General features: G+C 42.8%; 1 protein-coding gene across 3 annotated transcripts in view; it reads right to left on the reverse strand.

The window, feature by feature from the left end:
• Positions 1-7,806: 7,806 nt before the first annotated feature.
• Positions 7,807-24,183, reverse strand: part of akap7 (A-kinase anchoring protein 7) — a 35,190-nt gene continuing 18,813 nt past the window's right edge. For all 3 annotated transcript variants that reach the window (XM_076083958.1, XM_076083960.1, XM_076083962.1), the window contains one exon: positions 7,807-10,773. In XM_076083958.1, the coding sequence (XP_075940073.1) occupies positions 10,553-10,773 (221 nt within the window). In that variant the 3' untranslated portion in view covers positions 7,807-10,552. The remainder of the gene's footprint in view (positions 10,774-24,183) is intronic.

Genomic DNA, 24,183 nt, shown 5'->3' on the forward strand with positions numbered 1-24,183 from the left:
TCCATATCCGTGTGTCTGTTTCAGCTCTCCTAGCGTGGGAGGTCCGTGTTTATACATAGCACGGCAGTTTATAAGGTTCAAGAGCTGTAGATGGATTGGTATACGGTGGGAATGTGTCATCTTGTATTGATCGTACATATTCCTATAACTTGAACCTCCTCATGTTCATTGTTTAATTTTAGTGTTCTGTTTTTTCCAATAGTTTTGTTTAGAATAGAGCGGTGAGTGTGTTTGCCTGCTGCTCTGATTTGGTGTGTGTGTGTGTGTGTGTGTGTGTGAGCGCGATGATCTCCTCACCCCATCATTCTGAATCTCGTCCGATGATCTTATTGTTTTTGACAAGGAGCGGACAGACGGAGGAAGAGGATGGAAGGGGGATGTGAAAGGAACAGGTGTGAAGCAACAGGGAGGAACGACAGGTTGACAGGTTGTAGTCCTTGGTGTTGGATGTTAATTGTTGTCCTTCCTGGCACACAATTAAAAACAACACACCTGCTCCATGTTGGAGATGCACCCAAAACAGAGCAGGAATCAAAGTAAGATGCGACTCCTCTTGAAATTCAAGCAGATAAGAATACGTGTGTGTGTGTTTGGAGAATGCCGTGCAGAGCAATGATGCCAAAGAGGAAGCAATTACTGACATAATTGCCGTTAACCGCACAGCAATAAGGATTACTCCTTTGTGTCTGTGGAGGACAGAGACAGGTGGACTAAGACGAAGAGAGCCGCATCGGGTTGTTTAAGTCGTCACTGCAATCAAATGGCGTGAATATAAAGAACAATCTGAATAAATCTCTGGATAATAAATGCATTACATCCGGCTACATGTACAAATACCAAGAATCTATAGATTATAAAGCTCCAGTGGACGATTGTATTGTGTCACAGAGATGACGCCCTTCTTTTATTTGTATTTGTTTGTTAAAGCCCCCTAAAGACTGCTTCAATTCCTGTACCACATTTAATATTCATGATTAAATGAGCAGTATTCATAAAATCATACACGTCATAATCTGTAAGAGTTTAACAACTGTCATCACATTTTGATTCAGCAGTTATTAAATCCTGATTGGTGCGTAGAGGTAATCCGGTTATTGTTTTAGACTGTGCACTAAATATTCAAAGCAATGCAGCGACAGAAATCTATCATTTCCATGCAAATGTGCTTTGCAACTGTGTCCCAGCTGAGACTGCAGATCAGCAGCGTGTCTCCAGCTGATTAGAGCCGCTGTTTTCCAAACCCTCTAAAAGCCATCACGCACACAGAATAACTTTGTGGGATCAGTGTGTTGACGCGGCGGAAGATGCTGCCAATGAGGAATATGAAAGGTGAAGAGTAGAGATTCAAGAACAAAAAGGAAAGCTGTATTTTTGTGCTGGGTTGACACAATAAACTAGGGATTTAATCAATAGGAAAGGACACAAAAAAGAGCCAAGCACGTGTCTCGCTTGGCTCGCTTACATAAATCCTCTGCTTCCCGTTTCTTATCATTGTGCACACCACACAAAGCCATAATGACCACACACACACACTCAAAGTGCAACATTCATGCTTATCTCAGGCTCAGAACATAAGCAGTTTCTTGGTTAAACCCTTTTACATTACGACAAACCATTTCTCAAAGCGTAGCGCAGGTTTCTGATTGAATTCTACCTTCCAGGAACCACAAAGAAAATGACCCTGCAAAGTTTTTCAAACTTGCTTCGTATCGGCAATCAATCACAGTTAACATGCATCCTTTTATACGTTGTGTCAGGGTTACATTATGATGTGTTGCTGTGGCTGCAGGGATCATTTCTAAACAAAAAATAGCTTCCCATGAGCCCCTCGACACGCCAACAAAGAGTGTTTTCTAAACAGTTTCCGGTGTTAATTAGTCGCCTTAATATAAAACAGGAAAAAGGCAGAGATAGATAGATAGATAGATAGATATTTTCACTTTGATGGATTATATCAGCGAGTTGATCTTAATGTTGTACTCCCATGAATTGAAACCAAGGCTACCCTGAAGGTAGAATGTCGAGAGTGATGTTAAAAGTATAATCCCTTTGTAGTTAATGGGCTTAGACAAAGTCTTCATTATGGTCCTTTAATCTGTTCATGTGGCTCAATATGAAATCTGAAGGGAGTCTGTTTTTACCAACTGCTTTAAAGGCTTCATTTACACAACAATAGAAACACATCAGACTTTGAGCTCTTTACCAGGATAACAGAATAGTTTTGTTTGCTTTCAATGTTGTGTTTCTGCTGCTCATTAACACATGTAGTCAAACATGTCACCCACAGACATGCCTGGTCAGTAACACGCGCACACGCACACGCACACACACTAATTTGCTGGTGACATTTCCCTGCAGTGTAAATTGCAGCGGTTATGAACAGAGTCAACATAAATCACAATTTGAAGCCGTGAGATATAAATATTAAACCTTTGAAAGAGGTCAGGACACAAAAAAGAGCCATTAAATAAATCCTCTGCTTCCTTTTTCTGTCGCCATCTTCCCGTTTCCCGACTACACGCACACACACGGCTTATCTCAGGCTCAGAACATACAAGCAGTTTCTTGGATAATGTATTTTAAAGACCTTTTACATTTTTGTTTTTCCTTTTACATTTACAAAACATTTCCCAAAGCATAGCACAGGTCTCTGATTGAATTCTACCTTCCAGACAGCACAATTACCCAGTTACATGATCATGTGTGTTGCTGTGGCTGCAGGGATCATTTCTAAACAAAAATAGCTTCCCATGAGCCCCTCGACACGCCAACAAAGAGTGTTTTCTAAACAGTTTCCGGTGTTAATTATTTGCCTAATAAAAAATAAAAACAGGAAAAAGGCAGCTATATGTTCACTGTGATGGTTTATATCAGCAAGTTGATATTAATGTTGTACCGCCATGAACTGAAACCAAGGCTGCACTGAAGGTAGAATGTCAAGAGAGTGATGTTAAAAGTATAATCCCTTTGTTATTAATGGGCCTAGACAAAGTCTTCATTATGGTCCTTTAATCTGTCGGCTCAATAAGAAACCTGAAGGGAGTTTGTCCTCACTGTGGTTACATGCACACTAGATATCAAACCTAAACACATCCGAGTAAAGAAAATAATAATAATAATGAGGTATGATAAAGTATAATTCCAGGGTCTGCGGGGTCCACAGTTTGTAGGATGAGGGGTAAAGCATCTTCGTCTTTTTCCGTTGATGCAGCGAGGTGCCGGAGTATTTAGGAAACGGCTCCCTGAGTTACCCGAGTAGTAACTGAGTTTTATTTTTTAATTGTCTAATCAACCGAAAAATTCGCGGACCCCCTAGGGGCCGCGGACCCCCTGTTGAAGACCCCTGCTCTAGAGCTTCACCACGTCTTCAGTTTCAAACAGCTCAGACAAAAAAACATCAAACACCTGAGTGACCCCACGATCTCCTTTACTCACACAAGCTGCTGCATGAACAACATTCTCCAACTGCTGCATGGAAATGAAATGCATTGAAAACAAGCGCTGCTTTTAAATATCTACATTGATGCACTTTGACTCGCTGCTCATGCTTAATTGACTGTGTGTGTATAACGGACTGCTGAAGTGTATAATGCGTTTGTGACCACTGCAGCTCTACACATGCACAACTAAGCAGATGCATCATTCGAAGCAGGAATCCGTGCTCGTGGTTCAGACATAGCTGACAGCGGCTGTTTATCACAGCAAATTTGCAGAAAATGTCTCTAGAGGTAATTTAGTAAGTGTTGTTATTACAGTTTGTCAAACACAGTGGTTTCAAACGCTGTGCACCGTATGTGAGGTGACAGACAGAGTGTATCACGGCTGCAGGCTGTGAGGCTAATTGTTCCAACACTTTTGTTATCTGAAATGTAAAAAAAATAAAAATAAAATACATTATAAGTAAATGTCCGGAATTTAAAATGTTAAATATAAAAGTACAGATTTATTATGGCGTCAGCACAATTTGCTGGTTAGCGTGAGCATGAAGACTGGAAGCGGGGGGGGGGGGGGGACGGCTAGTTTAGCTCCGTCAAAGCTAACAACATGTGCATAGCAGCACCACTGATGTTATGTACTTTTCTGTGTGTATGGCTTATATAGTAAATTAATGTATACAAATGGAAGGCGGATTTAAGATGTAAACTGTTCCCCCCCCCCCCCCCCCTTCCAGATCTTTATGCTACAATACCAAACTACTAAATATAGATGTAGCTTTAATTAAACGTTATACTGGAGTTGTAAAAAGTACAATATATCTGCCTCTGAAATGTAGTGAAGCTGAAGTATAAAGTAGCATCAGATAGAAAAACTGTACAGTAAGACATGCCACTGTTGGTGGAGACAAATACGGTTGTAGTGGTAAATTTACATCTAAGGGCATCGGACAGGGAAAACAAATTGTAGACCGTGTCTAAATATAACTCAATTTTAACTTTTATTCCAGAGAGAGCAAGATCCGATCCCAGATGTGTAGAGACATGACACATGAAAAAAAAACATAGTTATAAATATTATATTCCATTTCTGCTCATAGATCCCCCTCCCACTGTGACTTTAAATAAACACAGTACCATTTAGTTTCTATTTACTGTATTATGTCAGCTGAGGAGATAAACACACATTTCTTCAGTTGAAAATGATGCGAGTTGCTGCTGCTGTTGAAAGAGAGAGAGCATCATTCTTCCTAATAGAGTGTGTATCTGTACGTGTGTGTGTGTGTGTGGGGGGGGGGGGGGGTTAGCTTGTTCATATTCCAGTCATGTGTGAGTCACCTTGCAGCCGAGGCTCTTCAACACAATGAATGGCTCTCCATCCCCCTCCCCCTGCCCTTAACTTTCTTTAAATTATTACTGTGATAATTGTCAGCTTCCAGCCCACAGCACCAGTGAGATGAGTTTCATGTTTTATTATTATTTCTGTGCAGAGTTGCCACTTATGAGAGAAAAAAAACAACAGATCTATGAGGTGATATGTACGCTGGTACACACATGCAGAATATAGAGCCTCCCTGTCTTTTTCTCTCTCACACACACACACACACACACACACACACACACACACACACACACACACACACACACACACACACACACACACACACACACACACACACACACACACACACACAAATGGTGCCAAATAGAACTGAGACTGAAATAGAAAAGAGGGTAAAAAGGAAAAGAGGAGGATATTTCAGAGCAAAAGCAGAGAACAACCCTATGGGCACAAACACACACCAACACACACACACACACACACACACTGCACAACACATCAGAGGCACGAGGTTGAATGTGGACGCTGACCAAGTTTTGTTACTGTCTTGTATTTATTTCTTCCATCGCTCTATTCTAAAAATGCCACAACACAAGTTGAAAATAGTCGCATTAGTTGGTCTGGATTCTGAGAGCTACAACGTGATCAGTGTGTCTCAGCATGTGTATGAGAGTATTTTTAGTATGTCTGAAACCTTGAATACTATGGAGGCAGAAATATCCCACAATGCAATGCGGTAGCGATAACAATGTTCATAACTGACAATGGCGGAAAGGTGCGTAGCGTCAATAACGCCTCGATGTAAGTGTAGGATTCCACTTTGCGAGGCTTGATCTATTTTTTAAATTGGTTCAGCAGTTCAGTGTGTACGAAAACATACATGCTACTGTTTATTCACACAAAAGTACGCTGAACGATAGTAAATATATTGAGTATGTAGCGTCGCAGTTTCGGACGCAGATGATAGATGGCACTATTCAGCCGTTTCCCCAGGCTGAATAGTAATAAACTGACCGTCGTGGCTAAAATGGGTGGAGCGCCCCTTTAATTGTACTCTGACTTCCTCATTGTTTGATGATTTTGACGTTTGAGGCGACATGCTCACGTGTTCACACTGTCCAGTAAAGGTCCAGAGAACATGAAAGGTTAAACAGAGTAAAGGAAGCGCCTGAGATATACGTGTAGGCCCGTCAAGGGCATCATGAATAGTCAGCACAAGTCACTTGAATGATTTCCATTCATGATGAGACACAGCAGGCATGACGGGCCGACAGCAGTGTCAACCATAAAACGGACGACACAGACGGTAACTACGAAAGAATGCATCATGTGATGAACTTGTAACGCACATATGGATCCTTGTTTAGATACTTCTAGAGATGGGATGAAGTCTCCGATCTCCATTAGACTCCAATTGCTTATATCTGCCAACTCAGCAGAACGAGCGTCCGCATTAACCGAGAGATTCCAGGAGGACAAGCGTCAAGATGACGTCATCTGTCCTCCACATCGTTTCACGGACGTTGGACAGGTGATTGGTCCACTCTCAGCCGCTGGTTACATCACAACGCCTCTCACAGTCGGCAAGCTGCGCAGTCTCAGCCAGTTCCACATGAATCACTCAGCCGTCACGGCACTATATCACATACAGGTCAGCTGATGACTAACTCATCAGCCATGCAGCATTACTCCATGTGATTCAACAGATTCTCACATTATGGAGGGAAGCTGTGAAGTGAAAGAGCTGGCGGGGGTTCCACGTTAGTAACACCCCGATGACCCCGTTTCACACAGACCTTTTTTTCCTCTTGCATTTATTTAAAGATGATCTCGATACGAGGAAGAAAGCTTACAGAAAAGATGCAGTAACAGCAACACTGCAGCCTTCACTTCAGTGTATGTTTACTCACCCAAAATATCAGCGCCGCTGCCTTCATCGCTTCTGCTTTAGACCTCCTGAATGTCAGGAAAAGAAAGGTCATTATTGTTATCATTTCCATCAACTTGTCTCCTATCGTTTCAATTTTTAGATATAAAACAGCTGTATGGATAAAAAACAGAAACTCACTCACCTATCTGCCTCCCGATGGCCACCAGGAGTCATGATATTGCCTGCAGACGACGCACTGCACCCCGGATCATTAACTCACCTCTTCTCAGCAAATGATGACTTCTGTCTGCGGCGCTTCATGTGAATTCCTGTGAAAACCAATTACCTGCAGGGAAGATACAGCTGACAAGTCCTTCGTGGGTTTGTCCGCACCCCGACGTGTGCAAGAGAGGGAGGGAGGTGTCAATCAAGGAGAGGTCTAATCAGGCAAAGTGAAATCACCTGTGTGTAAAAAAACCCACCTTGGAGGAGGTGGAATGACGTCCCTCCTTACTATCTACTAACCTACTTAATCACAGTCAGCGTAATGAAGCAGCACGAGATCCACAGATAGAAATGTCAAACTCATCCCTCTGAGCTTCTCTTTGCAAAGCTGTCAGTTAAACCAGTTCACTTCCTGCAGATTATGTTTCAGATTAAAAGGGAAAACATGGAGGAAGTGAAGAGTTTGCATTAGAAATAAAAGACTAGTATAATAAGCATGTTCCTCTCTTCCATCGAGGTAAATCATCTTTGAGAATGTATAGTAATAGGAGAGGGAGTCTGTATATCTAGGCGTAAATATTGGTTTAAAATTAAACTACTGTACACTGTGTTGTTAGGATCCACCTTCACGCATTTGCATTCAACCCACATTTTTTAGGATAATACTTAGTTTTTTAAATACTGCCTGATGAATTTACCGCCTGCTATTTCCCCCCAAATGAACGTCACATCCAGGAAACAAATGCTTGCACAAAAATCTTCAATAACAGTTCTTACAAATCCTTATGACACGTTAGAAGACGTACGAGGCCAACGGCGACCTGAAAATAATCTCTGTCTCGATGAAAACATACTCCAGGTACTTAACACAATCTGTGAACAACATGGACCTTCCTGTACACCCAGACTGAAATCAGGAGACGAGGAGAGGGATATTGGTTTTGAATCTCATATCCTGTTTTATTGTTCAAATATGGCAGAACAAGATATACAACACGGTACAATAACACACCCACGCGGTCAGACGTACACACGGACGAATGGAAAGACCAACAGAAAAGACAAATTTGTACAGACGTTCGAAGACACACACACACACACACACACACACACACACACACACACACACACACACACACACACACACACACACACACACACACACACACACACACACACACACAGGACAATTTGTGTATTAAAGGGGAGTTTAAGGAGATTAAGGATCCGGTGACAATAAAAGATCAGAAGAGAAACGATCACAGTCCACCGTGAGACAGAATTCACCCGTTATTGACGTTTCAATGAGCCCACAGCGACAGGATTTAAGTGGATTTCACAGAGACGAGGGCACGTTTTCCAGCTCGCACCAGAAGGAAATACACTTCACATCACATGGCGGAAAATCCGAGCTGGTTTCTCAGGAATTTATTTTAAAACACAACTTACATGAATTGTGTTTCATGGTGGACGCTTTTTTGACATTTAACTCAAGAATCAAACTCTTTAGCCACAGGTTTACATTTAGAGACTTCGGCGAAACAGCAAAACGAGCCATCGTCACCCAATCACCCTACACCGGCTTAAAAAATAGCTGTTATGCTAGTTACGCGCTGTCACCTTAAGCACTTACAGAAAAATCGACTTGTTTTTTTCGTGACTTAAGGCCACTTTGAACAGAGGTGATTTGATTTACCTGCTCTTTAAAAAGTGAAAGCAAAGACAATAAAAAAAAAAAAAAGCAAATTCATCATTGTGCTTTTACCACCTTTGAATGCAAACAATGCTCTTTTTCCTCATTTAAAAATCAAATATCTTTTCATTCATTTCTTTAGGAGGGACAGCAACACATTATAAATAATAGTTAGAAAGGATAAAACAACATTTAATGTCAGAGAGTAAACCAATCGCTTGTATCACAGCTGGATCATCATCAACATCTTGCCGTCAGCTGAAAACCTCAAAAAATTATTCAGACAATCTTCCTTAATTTCACACCCGTGTGTTTCTCAGTGGGTTTCATGAGCTCTGGGGTCGAACGCAGAGCACGAAATGCCAATTTAATTTGCAAGTTTAACAAAAAAAAAAAAGAAATGGATGAAAGACACTGAAATCAAGAGCCGGAGGGTTTTCAGCTGACAGCAGCAATTTTCTGAGTTAACCTCCCCAACATCTGAAGAACTTGCTCGGCTGTAATTGCTGTTAGATGTACAGTACTACAAAATAAAAGCTCCTCAGATCAGCACGAGTACTCCCAATGAACACTGAGCCTCAAACAGCAACACCGAACAATTTATAAATTAATTTAACACAAAGTAGGTCATCTGTGCATGTCGCTGCTGCCTCAAATTAATTTCACGGAACAAAAACGAAAATATAGTATGTCAACAAAAATCTATTTCCTTTATAAATGATCAGGCAGGAAGAAGCAGGCATTATGGAATTAATGCCTGTGCGTAATAGTAGTAATAATAGCCTGTCACATAGTTTTCATTGAGACAAGTAATCAGGTCTTTAATGGAGGTTTTGGGATTAATGGAGTGGAAGATGCTTTCGTGGCAACTTGTAGTGTTTTGTTGGAGTGTTATTTTATCATATCTCCAAATCATTCTTTGTAAAGTTAGTGCTATTAGCGGAGATAAGTTAAAGTGACAGAGGGATAGCAGTCTGTATGCTCCCACAGTGTTTGTGGACCAACAGAGTCCAGCTTAGTTTCTTTTTTGACAAAATGTATTCCCACAGAATTCATAACAGATCTTAAGTTGATGATTGTCTCAGTGCTGCGTCGGCAAAACACACTTTTAGGTTAAATAAACGGCATAATATTCAAAGCACAGCTGAGGCCAGATCACTGTTATACAAACAACTGAGAATAAAGACAAAGATGGGGTGTGGTATGCAGACAGTTTAAGTAAATGCTGGAAGTTTAAAGTTTGCTGAAACTGAATGGAAAGAGCTTTGAACCCAGACTCGTCCAACATCTCATACTGAAGTCACAACAGTCATACCAGCTCTCCTCACAAATCCCCCTCAAACAGAAAGATGAGCAGATGTGTAATCTCTTGTAAATGAAGACAGCACTGATTTGTTAAGAGAAAATAAAGGAAAAGAAAATTATTTTCTTCACCTGAAACAATAACGTTAAGGAAGTATTTTTTTAAGGTTTTTGAGTCCCATGTTAAGTGCAGGTGATGCTCAAACCAAAACGGTCTACAAAGGATGATTGGTCTTATTCTAACAGGGCAGTTAGTGAGAGGCAGGTCAAAGTGAACCCGACATGTGCGTCTCTGGAGGAGTGCTTCACGTAGGTTTTCTGGGTCTGATGTGCAAACGCAGACTGACAGCTGAGTGACGATCGAGGAGACCATGTCCTTGCTGTTAGACGTAGTGAGTTAACTAACAGTCTTAGCTGGCCGGCCTGTTGGGATGTTCACCTGAACTCAAGCTACATCTATTTAAATAGCGTTGTGTCAAGCTAGGTCAGTTGGGCAGGTAGCTGGCATGACTGGCTAGCCGTTGTAGTTGGCTAGCTGGGTTAGCTAGTCAGCACACTGGGCTGACTGGTTGGCTGGTTCAGGCTTTGAGCCCAGGGACTACTGACCCGTCTCCTGGTTAGCCAGGCCGGGCTGATGTTTTCTGGTGCGGCTGGTTTGTCAGTCTCTGTACCTCAGTCCGATGATGTCACTTCCTGTTGTCTGTAGTGGAGTTAGCTGTAGTGTCCGTCTTTGCTGCAGTTTCCTCAGTGTTTCCCGGGGTCTGCGGGGCCGTGGCATTAGGCCCACCCCCATTTTGGAGAGTTTCTTGTTTGAACTGTTGCAAGGCTCGATTGACAGCATCCTCGACCAATCGCCTGCTCACCTTCAGTAGCTCCGCCTCGTCGGGCTCAGACCGGCGACGCCCACCTGGGTTGAACAAGCACAATAGAACGATATTATCATAATCATTCACAAGAACACACGATCATTCAGCTGGACACCCGACAAATGTAAGTCCATCTTTTAGCTCTGTTTTTGGTCACCACCAACATCTGGGGGATATATCCAGCTCTTTAGCTGCTAAACATTCCACTATGTTCACAAGCTAGTGGCTAACTTTTGTCTGTCTGCTGTTTGGTGCTGGACAGGTAGCGTACAGTTGGTTTAACAGAACTATTCTCCTCAAAAGACGAACCAAAAAGGTAAAGTTGAAGGCCACAAAACCAAAACAATGAGCTGCAAGACACTAAAACGTTCAGTGGAGCGGAGTTGAGTTCTTTGTGGGTTGATCACTACAAGCAACATCCGTCATACTACTCAACTGTTCCCCATTGTTAATATACAAATTGATTAGTTCAGCTTTGTAATAAATTAAGTAATATGCCTCTTGAAAAGAACTCTGGGAATCAAATCCAATATACAATAATACAAACAATAATGTCAATAACATCAAACTGTGGATTTCCCACCGTGTTTACGCCACAAACTGAGGGTCTACTCCACTATATGTCACATCTAAACTACATTTTATTCAGAAGCTTAACAAAAGTGACTTTTAAAGCCATGAACTCCCCAATGGATATGATTGTAACAGTAAGCCCCCCCGTGGCCGATTTCATTGTTATTCCAGTATGTTGAAAATGAAAATAACTATTAATCTGACAATGATAAATGAGTCTACACTCAGTCATCATAGACTGAATGCAGCAACAAGAGATTGATGTGACAAGTAGAGTTAATAATACCATCTCTCAGCTCTGCTATATATGCAGTTTGGATTTAATCAACCTCCCGGAGTGAAACTCTTTAACACAGACAAAATTAACACAGTGAGAAAGAAGAGGAGTCAGACGAACATAAAGCCTGTTAGGAAAAAAAGTGAGACAGGCAGACAGTCAATAAACCATGTAGACAGACAGGCGGGCTGTAAGAGTGACAGGCTGCATTAAGCAGCCATTCAGAAAGAGAGTAATAGAGAATCACTCAACCATCCAGTCTGCCAGACACACACACACACACACACACACACACACACACACACACACACACACACACACACACACACACACACACACACACACACACATTACTGCAGTGATTCAAAAACACACTATAACCACCATTTGATTACCAAGGCCAAGAGCTGGGCCCACAGGCGTGGTAACATTTGAAAGCAGTTTTTTTGCTTATTATTCATTATCGAAGGAGACGGTTCATACAGTTGGAGTGATGCAGCGAATGACGAGGTCAGAATTATATCCATAAAGTGTAAATGCATATTTTTTTTGACTGTACAACGGCGGTGTTACAGAGTGACTCTTCTCTAAATTCAAAAACAATCTTTGGCTGAGTAAAGACACTACTTCTACCACCGGCGAGGTTTGTCATTTTAAGCAGTGAAAGCAACAGCGGTATTATCAGTATTAATTCAGAATGCATTTCTTTAATCAAATATCGTCCTCTGGGGAACAACCCGTCGCTGTTTATTCCTTTCGCTCTCTCTAAACAGGATTAACTTGATGAGTGTTTGGCCTTTTAAGACCACAGACGCTTCCAGTGCATTTGCGCCTTTAGACACAAAGTGTCATTAACATTTTGGCAAATCGTCTCTTAAATCAGCGTACCCATAGTTATTAAATATGACAAGTTGCAGCTCAGCTTTGGTGTATTCTCTGTTTATGTAGTAGTATTGGTGAAATGCACCAGCTACTATACGTGACATATCTGACCAGAATGACTTGTATGAGGTTGTGCACATGCTCTGCTGTGGATATTTTATTCCCCCCCTCCCCCCCCCCCTTTTATCCTCCAGATCTTCTGCTCGGTTGAGATCGACTTTACAGGCCAGGAATACATGCCTGTCACTGTTACCGCAGTATTTCACCATCACTAACAGCTACTATTGACACATGCATTATGTATCCATGGATTTGTGTTATTCAGGCCAAATATTCAGCCTGCGTACGGCATGCCAAACAGAAAGCAGGATTCATCACATCGGCCAGCATGTGAACACTCTTCACTCATCTAATTACGGTCACCATGTGCTCCCATCAGCTTCCCGTTGTTATTTTTTCTGCTGAATTGATTTGACCCTAACGTGGTGTAAAGTACATCCAATTCATGGTATTGAGTTGTGCTTTTCAGAGAAGCACTGCTGCTGTAGCACTGAGATGCCATTAGATTGCCTGCGGACTGCCCGTCAGTTTGAGTGACTCGCACCTCTGACCGCTGTTTGATACGATAGCTTTGCCCTCAGGTCTGCAGCAGACTGACTTCATTCTGAAATCGGCCTTTCTTATCGAACCGTACACACTAGTATGTGGAAATCCTTAGCGGTTGGCCATTTCCAATTAATCCGAGTCAACTGAAACGAGGTTCTGGCACTATCGGACCGTTTCAGCATTAACATGTGCTTCTCCTTGTCAAAATAGGACATCTAGACACAGATTGCAGGTTAATGCCAAGCGTAAATGGAGTATATGTGACCCGAACATAATTAGGTTTTTTTTAAAACCGTTCTTCCTGATGTTGCTGATGTTGCACGCACAGCCACAAACCTCGGCAAGAGGGTTGTGGGGGATGTAGCCCCGGCACGCACCTCTCATTATTTGAAAAAATTGTCGGGAGGACTAATTGCGGTCATCATTTATGATTGGCTCCACAGGACCATTTTCTTTCATCTTCTAGAGAACCTGATTTTGATGTTGCTTCATCTGCTTTCCAGCGGGGGGTAATTTGAAGGTCCACTATTAAAAACATACATCAAGAGCTGTGGTGTGGAGTCTCCTTGTTCCATCTGCGAAACCTACATTTCTAAATAAACCCATTGTACTGAACCCAGGGTTTATGAATTAAACAGAACCAAAGTACGTTCTGGGGCTTTATATGGTTTCATATTGCAATACACTACAAAGGCGTTCTCATGAGGGAGATGTAGATTGGTCCATGCCACAAACTAAAGTGTCTGAGTGCACGGGTAACTCCCAGCAAGATGTAAGCACAGCAGTATTTGCACAAACTGAAGTCCAGTGATCAACCCTGTTTGCATGATTCGTACTTTATTGACACATAACTCATCGTGTGGTGGAGGAAGTTATTTAAAGCATTAAGGGTTGGATGTTCTTTGTATGCAAATACTCAAAACATGTGAAAGGCAAATATCAGCAAGTGAAGCTGTTGCATTCAAAATGTTTAGAGCTGTAAACACGAGCTCATGGGTACAATCTCTTATTGACGTGGAAATAATGTGATACTGTATCGATCGCTGAAAGAAGATCCTTGTTTTTGTCCCCTTTGAGTCCTTCTACAGCAGTGTGTGTGTGTGTGTGTGGGGGGGGGGGATGGTTAATGGACAGTCTTCTCAATCACTTCCTGTCCTGTTTCCGTAAACCGGACGCACCCCTTTTGCGTGGATCACTTAGGTTAACTGAATTTAAACTGATGAGCGTGCGGATTATAGACGAGAAATATAACATCAGCTGAAAGCGAATGCTGGCAGATGCGTGTTGTTTTTTTTACTTTATAAAACACTTTATTGAGCAACATACCAGATGTGATGCGATTTCCCCCAATACGAGACTGATGATGACTCATTATCATTTCTAGAGAGTTTGATTAAACATGCTTCCCGTGATCATTTGGAGGGTCTCTTGTAATCAATGTAATCACGGTAATCCAGAGGTTGCTCAAATAATCACATCAGTAATCATCCTGAATTATATTCTTTGATGATCTGAGCGATTTCATGAATTTATGCAATTTTTGTGTGTAATCAGATTTAGATCAGGATTTAATTGGAGCGTGTGATATGAGGACGGACACATACTTAACCGTTTGGCTTGGAGAGGGTTCAAATCTGCAACACAAACATCACATATTAGATAAAGACATATGATATTTCGCTGTCTCGTGGATTTCATACACTCAGTACAGAACGTCTCTTTGTCTGTTAACACGAGGGAGATACTTTAGTGCTAGCCAGCCAGCAGGGGGTTTTCAACATTCGTTTTGGAGCCCCAGGTCACACGAGGACCAAAATGGACGCACAAATATTCTGAAGAAATGTTGTTATCCAAGTCCACAGGCTGTCACACCGCCAAAAGCTGCAAGACTCTGCAGTGTATAAATAGAGTGCAGGTGTGCACTCTATGGGGCCGAGTACACGGCAGACACAAGAGCATATTACACAAGTCTGCATTTTGAAAAAGTTACTTAGTGCGGTGAAAGAACGGTCGGGTGCCAGAACTGTTTTATTCCAAAAGGTGGAACAAACGTCTGAATGTGTTTCAGATGAGGCAACGCTTCAGAACATGAACTGCATCAACAGACTTCTGCATGCGTGTCAAAGGTCTGCTCTGTGTCCTTACCTTTTAAAGGGGTGTGTGTTTCTGAGAATGAGTTTTCTATCCGCTTATTCCATGTTGGCCTTTATGATTGCAGTAAAGCTGCCCTCTGTAACTAACACACACACACACACACACACACACACACACACACACACACACACACACACACACACACACACACACACACACACACACACACACACACACACACACACACACACACACACACACACACACACACACACACACACACACACACACACACACACACACACACTTTTTCTGTATCTTCTACTCCCTCTTCATCGTTCATACTCCATTTGTACAACTGCCTCTTTACTTTTACTAACCTCTCTCTCTACTTTATTTTTTTACTGGCAGTGTTGTCATGGTGACGGGATAAGAACCAGACAGGCGCTTCAACTTTTAACGACACCAGAGGTTGTTCTGACTAACATCCATATTTTTTCGGGCAGGTTTCACTACCTCTTGTGCTTCTGTGTGCTCTTCTCTCGCACCGGTTTGACTTTCTTCTTGGCCCTGCTGCCTCTCTCTCTCTCTCTCTCTCTCTCTCTCTTTCAGGCTCATCGTTACCATCTTTATTGACCGGTGAGGCTCAAGACCGGTTTTCAAATATCACTTTTGATTTCTCTCCGTGGGCGGATCTCTGTTCCCCTCTGAAAGCTGTAGCTGTGTCTTTGGCGTAAGAAAAGAAAAGGCAACAAAAGAAACGGTGGAACAAAAGTGTAAGCTGTGCACGCTGAAAACCTTCAGCATTCATGTTTATGAATAGCTGGAGTAGTTCTGGGAAATATGGAGAAAATATCACAGTATTTATGACCAAATACCTGACTTGACCATTGGCGCTCTTACAAAATATTTTCACAATGAGATTTGGGTAATGAAGCCTTAAAAACCAGGAGAAGACAACACTTAAGCCCTATTTTTATATTAAACATCTACGACGTTCTCATGTCACAATATCAATATAATATCGATATATCGCCAATCACTAAATTTGAGATTTCAATTAATGTTAGAAAGAGATTTTGAAGGTGCAGGATTATAGTATGGACTCCTTTCTTTCTTAGTATGCATTGTATTGAAGTCGTATTGAAGTCTCTTTCACTCCGGGGGTAATTCATACATCGCCCATATGGTGCCAAACCAAGCCAATTAGTAGAATCTGGTTAAACCTATTGTGGAAATGAGATTAGTCCCGGATATGCCGTCTTCTGTCCAACAATAGCATGCCAGATTGTGTTTTAAATACCGTCTCTTGCAGCAACTAACGATCACTGTCTTTATCGTGCAATCTATAGATTATTTCCTTGAATTATCAATTGGTTTTTTGGTCTATAAAACGTCACAAAATGTGTCAGAAAAGTCCATCACTATTTCTTCAGAAGTCACGGTGTCTTCAATTGTTTGTTTTGTCCAACTAAGACTCTATGAACCAAAGACATTCAATTTACGATGATATTAAACAGAACAAAGACCCTGATGGTTCACAATTAAGTAGCATGCTGATATTAGCATTTAGCTCATCCACCAGAGCTGTGGACTTATTTTCTCCTTCCACTTTGTTCATTTTGTCGTCCCCCCCCCCCCCCCCCCCCTTGCTTCCTCTGTCTTTGTCTCTGGGCTCGTCGTCGCTCAGACGGCCAAAAAAGGTTGTAAAGGTTGTCGGTGTACAGAAGCTGTATTTGGGAACATGATTGTTCTGTCAGCGAGCAGCGAGACTGTACAACGTTAAGCAACAACTACTGAGTGTCTGCTTTGTTATTTTATTTCATTCCCAGCGTCACCGCTCTGCTTTACTCGGCTCTCTTCTCCCGAGCGCCGCTCCGCAGTGATTAATGGCGTGCTATGTAAGAACCTTTTAACATCATTACTTCAAACTCCCTTATGCACGTATTTGTCTTTCTCCAGATAACTAATAGAGTCCACATCCTGGTTGGAGCAGAGCCGACATTCTGCTGAAGTCTGCCAAAAAATCTTAGCCCGCCGCTTTCAATACTTTGTACCGTGATGGTGGGAGCACTTTAAAATGTTCGGTTCCAGCTGAGGTAACTCCTCTGTTGATGCCGCGCAAGCACTTCACATCTACATGCAGTATCAAAAGGAGCCATAATAATCCCATTAAAGACGAATCAAAGTCAGTGGACACAGCAGTTTACATGTTTACATCCAGCCTAATAATCTGCTGCTATGACTCATTTCCTCTCGCTCTAAAATGAACCGATTCCCTTAAAACTCTATCGCAGCGTATCTGGGAAGAGGACCATAAGGGCAGATGAAGAGGAGGAGAAGAATCTGGAGCAAAGAGGAGGAGATGGACTACACTACAGTATGTGATGTGAGGAAGAGGAAGAGGAAGGCGTCTGTGCACAACATGGAGATCTCTTTAATGGAGGCTGGACGCAGAGATGGAAAATTAATAAAAAAAATAGGAGAGACAGTGTTTTTGAGGACAGAGAGGGAGGGCTGATGAGGAGAAGAAATGGGGGAAGGACAGGCCTTGGAAAAAAGTTAAAGAAAAGGACAGTGGGGTATGTAGGGGGGGGGGTGTAAAGAGTACTGATGGTGAAGTGGTTTCCTGAGGAAATACCAGACTCTCTCAGTCACGAGATACAGACTGAATATAAATGGGTTGAGCTGGGCTGCACACTGTATACATGTAGATGGCTCATATTCAGGTTACAGGGTGACTAAGGGAGAGCTCTTTATGAATTATTACTCAAGAAACCAACCTCATGGAGATCAGGAAAACAGATGAGCACATCCCTGAATGCCAGGAAGGCTGTTCATCAGAGAAATATGTGCCGTTTCAAAGCAAACACAGATGCACCTAAATGCCAAACGACGTCAGGATATTGTTGCGCTAACAAGTAACCTTAATGGAGAATAATCCGGTTAATTAAACATTTGGCTTGAGGTAGGAAGTCAGATCAATAAACCGGAACTGAACCCGAGTAGCCGATTCTGCAGCTCTGTAATCCACTCATTTTTCGACAACGTTCCCTAAAACTTGGCGTGATGAGTCTGCATTACAACAGACTAAAATAATTGCATTTCTGACAATCTCTTCTTTGTGCCAGAACAATGGCACTCTGGGTGTCGGTGCCCAGAAGTGTGCGAGTCTGTTCCTCTTCGCCAGCGCACTGATCGACAATTTCACGGCCGATATATTCCTCACTCGAGACGAACACCATCAAAGCTCTTCATGATATTTCACACGAAGCCTTCGTCCCTCCTCACAGCTTCATCGTCCCCATCGAATGACTTTGAAGGGTGATGAGCTACCTGATATCACACTGACACAGAACAGAGGAAGTGGATTTGGCAATAATGAGCATTTCTGGTTGAATCAGTCTTCCTGACCTGAACAAGATTTGCTAATTGGTACAAAACACAAAGTGCAGCTGAGGCTGATGGGAATGTCCCGAGTTTTGCAAAGAATTTGGCTGTAAACAAAAGTATTCGAGAAATAAAGTATGAAAAGGATTCATCCTCCGGGGACCATGAATGTGTGTACACAACATCAAAGCATCTAATAGATGTTTCTGGACCACAGCGGTGGACGGATCGAACCAACTTTGCCATCCCTCCAGCCATGCAGATAAAATGGCTTTTAATTCACTGAAAAAAACAAAGTGTGGCACTGGCTCTCTTACCATCGGAGGTGTGAAAGTGGACGCAGACATTAAAGCTGTGCAGCTGGACAGGTGTGTAGCCTGTGGACGCTGATTGACACGTAGATCAAAGAAAACAGCTCGACCTTTCTAGTGTGAACTAAAAACACACTCGGCTTTGATTTGACATCTTTTGCTCCTCTTGAGTCACAACCTAGTCTGTTAGATAACGTACAGGAGCATAACAAGGCATGACTGGGCTCTATCAGCCCCGCTGTGACTAGATGTGATGGTGTGGTTTCTGTCGGGGGTTTACTGGGTTTTTTCATCTTTTAAATCATTTCACTAAATAAAGCAACACATGGAATCACATGCCTCTCCCTCTTAGCATCGCCCCCCGTGTCCACGGCTCATCTCAGGCACCAAACTGGTTTATTATTACTTAAAAAACATAAATGCTACCTACTGCAGCTTTAGCATGTGCTGGATACCTGTATAAAAGAGCTCCGGCTGTGTCCGGCCTCATTCTGAAACATGTCGAGCAGAGACACTGGCTGTGAATCAAACAGTCGGGAGACGAAGCATTGAAGATGTCGCTTATTGATTCGACCTTTAAAAGAAAAAGAAGACGCCAAGCTGCTTCTATTTGTCTCAGCACAACAAAACCTGAGTCCCTTATTCCCCCTGGACGTGCATCAAGGCATTAGCGGCGTAATTTAAACCCAGCTGTGGCTCCCCTCCTCTGTGTCAGGACCCGACAGCCGCATTCAGGTTTGGCCTTTTTCTGCTCAGAGACCCAGCTCACTGAGCTCTAGCTGGCTGTCAGACTCAAGGAATGTGGATATTTCTGTGCTTTTCTTTTATATTTCTTAGAAAAACAGACAGCGTGGTAAAGGAACGAGGAATAATCAACACAGTGAGACACCGGAATGAAGGAAGAAAACAGTCAGGACTGTATGGAAGAGAAAAAGGGAAGGATTTAGCTGCATGCATCTCTTCCCCTCGCTCTGCTCCCTCCTCCTCCTCATCTTTCTCCCCCTCTTCCTCACATGTGGTCTCTGCTGTCTCCACCAGTGCTCTCTCTCTCTCTCTTTGTGCATTGCTCTCTCTCTCTCTCTTTGTGCATTGCTCTCTCTCTCTCTGAATCAATCTGAATGTTTAACAGTCTCTATTTTTTTCACAAACCTCGACAGCTAAAAGGAAAAAGAAAAGAAAAGCCTCCCGTCTGGTGAAGGTTGTTCCTGTTCTGTTGCTACATACCGTTAGTGCAGGTGAGCAGCTCATGTCCCGACCAACCAGAGGCTGAGCCACCTTCCCTTCATTGGCTTATTGCAAGCTGTGTCTCTCTGCGAGGGGCAAAGCTGCCTTCATCTGACTTGTTATAAGAAGGGCAAAACACACGCCGATAAGAGCGAGAATAATGGTTACGAACCGAACCAACACCACGAGAGGAGCGGCGTACATTTGTTTGGAAATATCACAAAGAGCAGCAGAGCGAACCGTCCATGTGCATTAGCACCAAGGAACCAAAATCTCTTAAAGAGCTACAGTGAGGGGGCATGAGGACATCAGCACGATTAGTTACTGGATCGTTTACGCAGCTTCACGATCAAACACAATAATCACAACGTATTAAATGAATCATTAAAACTGTTTGAACATGCAAACATGGCAAACATTCTCTGGTTTCAGCTCCTATAATGTGAAGATATGTTGCTTTTTACGCGTCTTGTATCATTTTGAATTGCTTTATCTTTGGATTGGCCAACAAAAGATATCTGGCAACGTCACCTTGAGATTTCAGAGTTGTACGAGATTTTATAGATTACAGATGAATTGATAATAAAAGTAATTGTTAGCTGCAGTCCTACATTAGAAGCATAACGTTTCTGCACAACACGCCACTTACACGCTAGCATTCTAGCAGACACCTTTCTACCGTTTTCCTACAGCTGTCTGTGAAGTTATTATAACCTTTGGTATAGTCACAATAAAGTTAAACATACAGTAAATTGTACTATAATATATATATATATTGCAACCAAATCTAAACGATACACGAACAAATCAACATATCGTCTGTGTACCATTATGTGGCAGCAGAGTGACCATAACTCTGTGGTCATGAGTCGTATTGCCTGCATTTCTTGGAATATAAGCTAAATGTGTTTCACACTAAGAAATTAATTCAGCGCGCATTTATGTTTGTGTGCGTGCACATCAAGTCCCCGACTGTGACAGGTAGTGTGCATGAGTGTGTTGCTCTGCAGCGACCGCTAACACCACTGTGCGACACCTTGTCATATTGGTCACGGTTAAATTCACACACACACACGTCTTGCTGTGCTCACGAGGGGAGCGGCTGACACGCACACGCACACACACACACACACACACACTTTTGTCCACCTCCCTGTCCTCTGTCTTTGTCTCAATATCATCATTTAACTTAAAGTTCATTCCCTCCTTTCCCCTCCTTAGCCTTCATTCCCTGCATCACTCTTTCACCCCCCTTCTCCCTCCATCTCTCCCTCCGCTTAGAAGTAGGGCACAGTGGCCTGACTGTTTATAGCAATGCAGCTGCAAGCGGTGAGAGAGAGAAAGCTAGAAAGGAGAGAGAGAGAACACATGGGGGAAAACACAGGAGGGAGGAAGAGAAGCAGGAAGAGAGTGCACAAAGCAACGTGTAGCCCAGTTTAATATTTCAGTCTTTACCCCCTTTACTCAGGTGTCAAAGTCTGCGTTTATGACCGGAGGATCAGCACGATGGAGATCTTGTTGACAGCCCGTAAACACACACAATGTACACTGTACTTTGTCTCGCTGTTTAATCATTAATCCAACCAACAGGGTAGCAGCAGTAAGAATATGAAGAAACTGTACGTTTCTACCTTTAATTAACAGGGAAATGATTGGACAACGACACAAGTGTATTTAGTTTGATTAAAAACATAAAACAGTGTCCTGGCAGTTGCAGATTTTTTTTTATTGGTTGATAAATTTCTTGCACTCGAATGAAAACTGGGACACACAACTAATCCAATTTACTCCCCCAGACAAGAAGCCGTCCCTAACAGCAGATTTAGCTAGCAATGATCATTATTAAAATGTCACATGTAGGGATGCAAATAAAACGAGAGGTCGGATATCTTTTTATATTTTCTTCACGATATTATCAAAGTAGTGAGTAATGACTCCAGACTTCAGCTGCTCCAGAACAACGAGCGTCTAAACGCTGTATTTAAACCACGAGCTGCGTCGGTAATTATCCTCTGGAGCTCGTTTTATTCCGTGTGAGTTGAAGCGGAGCCGCAAGTTATCGCCCTCGCTGTCACATCTTGTGGGAGATGCACTTCGCCCTTACTTTGGTCTTTTATTTATCCATTTTAATTTCCCTTTCACCGACCACCGATAGTGTGTCACAAGTGTTTGATAACAATCAGTGCTCAAACAACACGAGGTGATATCTGGCTGATCTGTGCCTCACGGTTATGTACCAAAGCAGAGCGGCGAGACGACCCCGTGAGAGTCACTTTAAAGACTCCCTCCGCTCAAATGTGTGTGTTGCTTTGAGCGTCACTGTGTTTCACACTAGAAGGTTGTTTTCACATTCATCTGTTGAAGGAGGAGAGTTTCTCGGCGCTCACATTAAAGATGAGTTTGAGATGTGTTCGCACGAGCAGGATTTTGGAAGTTAATCATCCAACAAAGAAATGCACACACTGAGAAAGGCCTTTTCAGTAAAGTAGGAGACATCTTGTGTCCAAGAAAAGATAATTAGCTAATTCACAGATTTTAGATGTCAGATGTCATGTCTTAACAGCCAATCGCCATGTTGAGAGCCATGTGGACCCAATAGATATGCTCAGAATTTAGAACGCAGCACCTTTAAAAGCCACCGATGCTTTAAAGTTCTTTACCACTAATAGCACTACAGCTGTGTCTGCATCATGCACACACACAGAGGTACATGTACACGGGAATGCAATTCACAACCTGTCAACAGTTTCACGCTACCCTGCTGATCGGCGACATGTGACACGCAAAGAAGCGAAGAAATACATCAACAAAAGGCAGCAAAGAAGAAAAGCTGGTCAATAATTGGCTGTACGAGCGATTTATGTGAAAAGAGCACCTTTAAGTGTGTGTTACCTGGAGGCTAATTTGTATAAGCTTAATAAAGAACATATTTTAAGTTTAGCGCTGACAGCAGATATTTTCAGTAAACTTAACAAGGCAACTAATTTGTCTCGTTGCAGAAGCTCGTGCTTCATAAGCCGGACAGAGCAACTCAGAAACGAGAGGCGACTTCCACAGCTGGAATACGACCGTCGCTTTACAAACACACACGTATGAGACACTCGACCGCACACAAAGAGAAGTGCATGGTCACCCTCTCTCACACGAACACTCCTTGTCCATCTGTAGGTCACAGACCATCATGGACGCACACACACACGGGCAGCTGACACAAAGCGACACACACACACACACACACAGTGTACGGTATATTCCCACGCTGCATGCATGCAGTCCCTCTCCACAGACAGCACCACAGAGTACATCAATCCAATTGGTTTGTCCAACAATGCACACACCCACGCATGGTGACAGGAGACACTTACTGATTTTCTCCTCCGCTTGGGAGAACGGGAAGCAGCACAGTTGACCCATGGCGCCTCCTTCCCTCACCTCCTCTTCCCCTCTGTGTCCCCCCCTTTTTCCTTTTCCCCCCCAAAGAGAGCTCGATGGAGCGAGGGTCCTGCTTCCTCCCTCTGTCTCTCACAGAGACTCTTTATCTCCCAGTCTGTGTCACTCTTTCTCCCCCTCCACCCTCCTCGAAGGACAAACGGACTCGGTGAGGATGGAGGCAACCAAAAAAAAACAAAAAAAACCTCCCTTTCCCTCCGTGCAAGCCCGAAGAAGACCGAGCAAGTCAGCAGACGAGGAAAAAATGAAACGAGTGGCTCCTTCTCCTTGCTCTCGCTCTACTTTGCACTGGCACAGGGAGGAGGGGTGTGTGTGTGTGTCAGGGAGAGAGAGAGAGAGAGAGCGAGAGAGAGAGAGAGAGAGAGAGAGAGAGAGCTTGTGTGTGTAGAAGACAAAAAGAGTAATTTGTTGGTGTGTTTGAAGTGGGGAAAGCGGAGGAGGGGTATGTATGAAATAGAAAATGTGTGTGCATTTTATGTGTGTGTGTGAGTGTGTGTGTGTGTGTGTGTGTGTGGTGGTGAAAGGGGACAGAGTGGGAGGGGCGTGTTGTGTGAGCGAGCTTCAGTAAATGTATATTTAAGACGGAGACACAGTGAGCATGCTCACCAGTGTAGCAAGTGTGTGTGGAAGCGGAAAAGGGAGCA

This window comes from Anarhichas minor, unplaced genomic scaffold (genome assembly GCF_050575085.1).
Source record: "Anarhichas minor isolate MPS153535 unplaced genomic scaffold, ASM5057508v1 ptg000136l, whole genome shotgun sequence".
NCBI classification, from domain to species: Eukaryota; Metazoa; Chordata; class Actinopteri; order Perciformes; family Anarhichadidae; genus Anarhichas; species Anarhichas minor.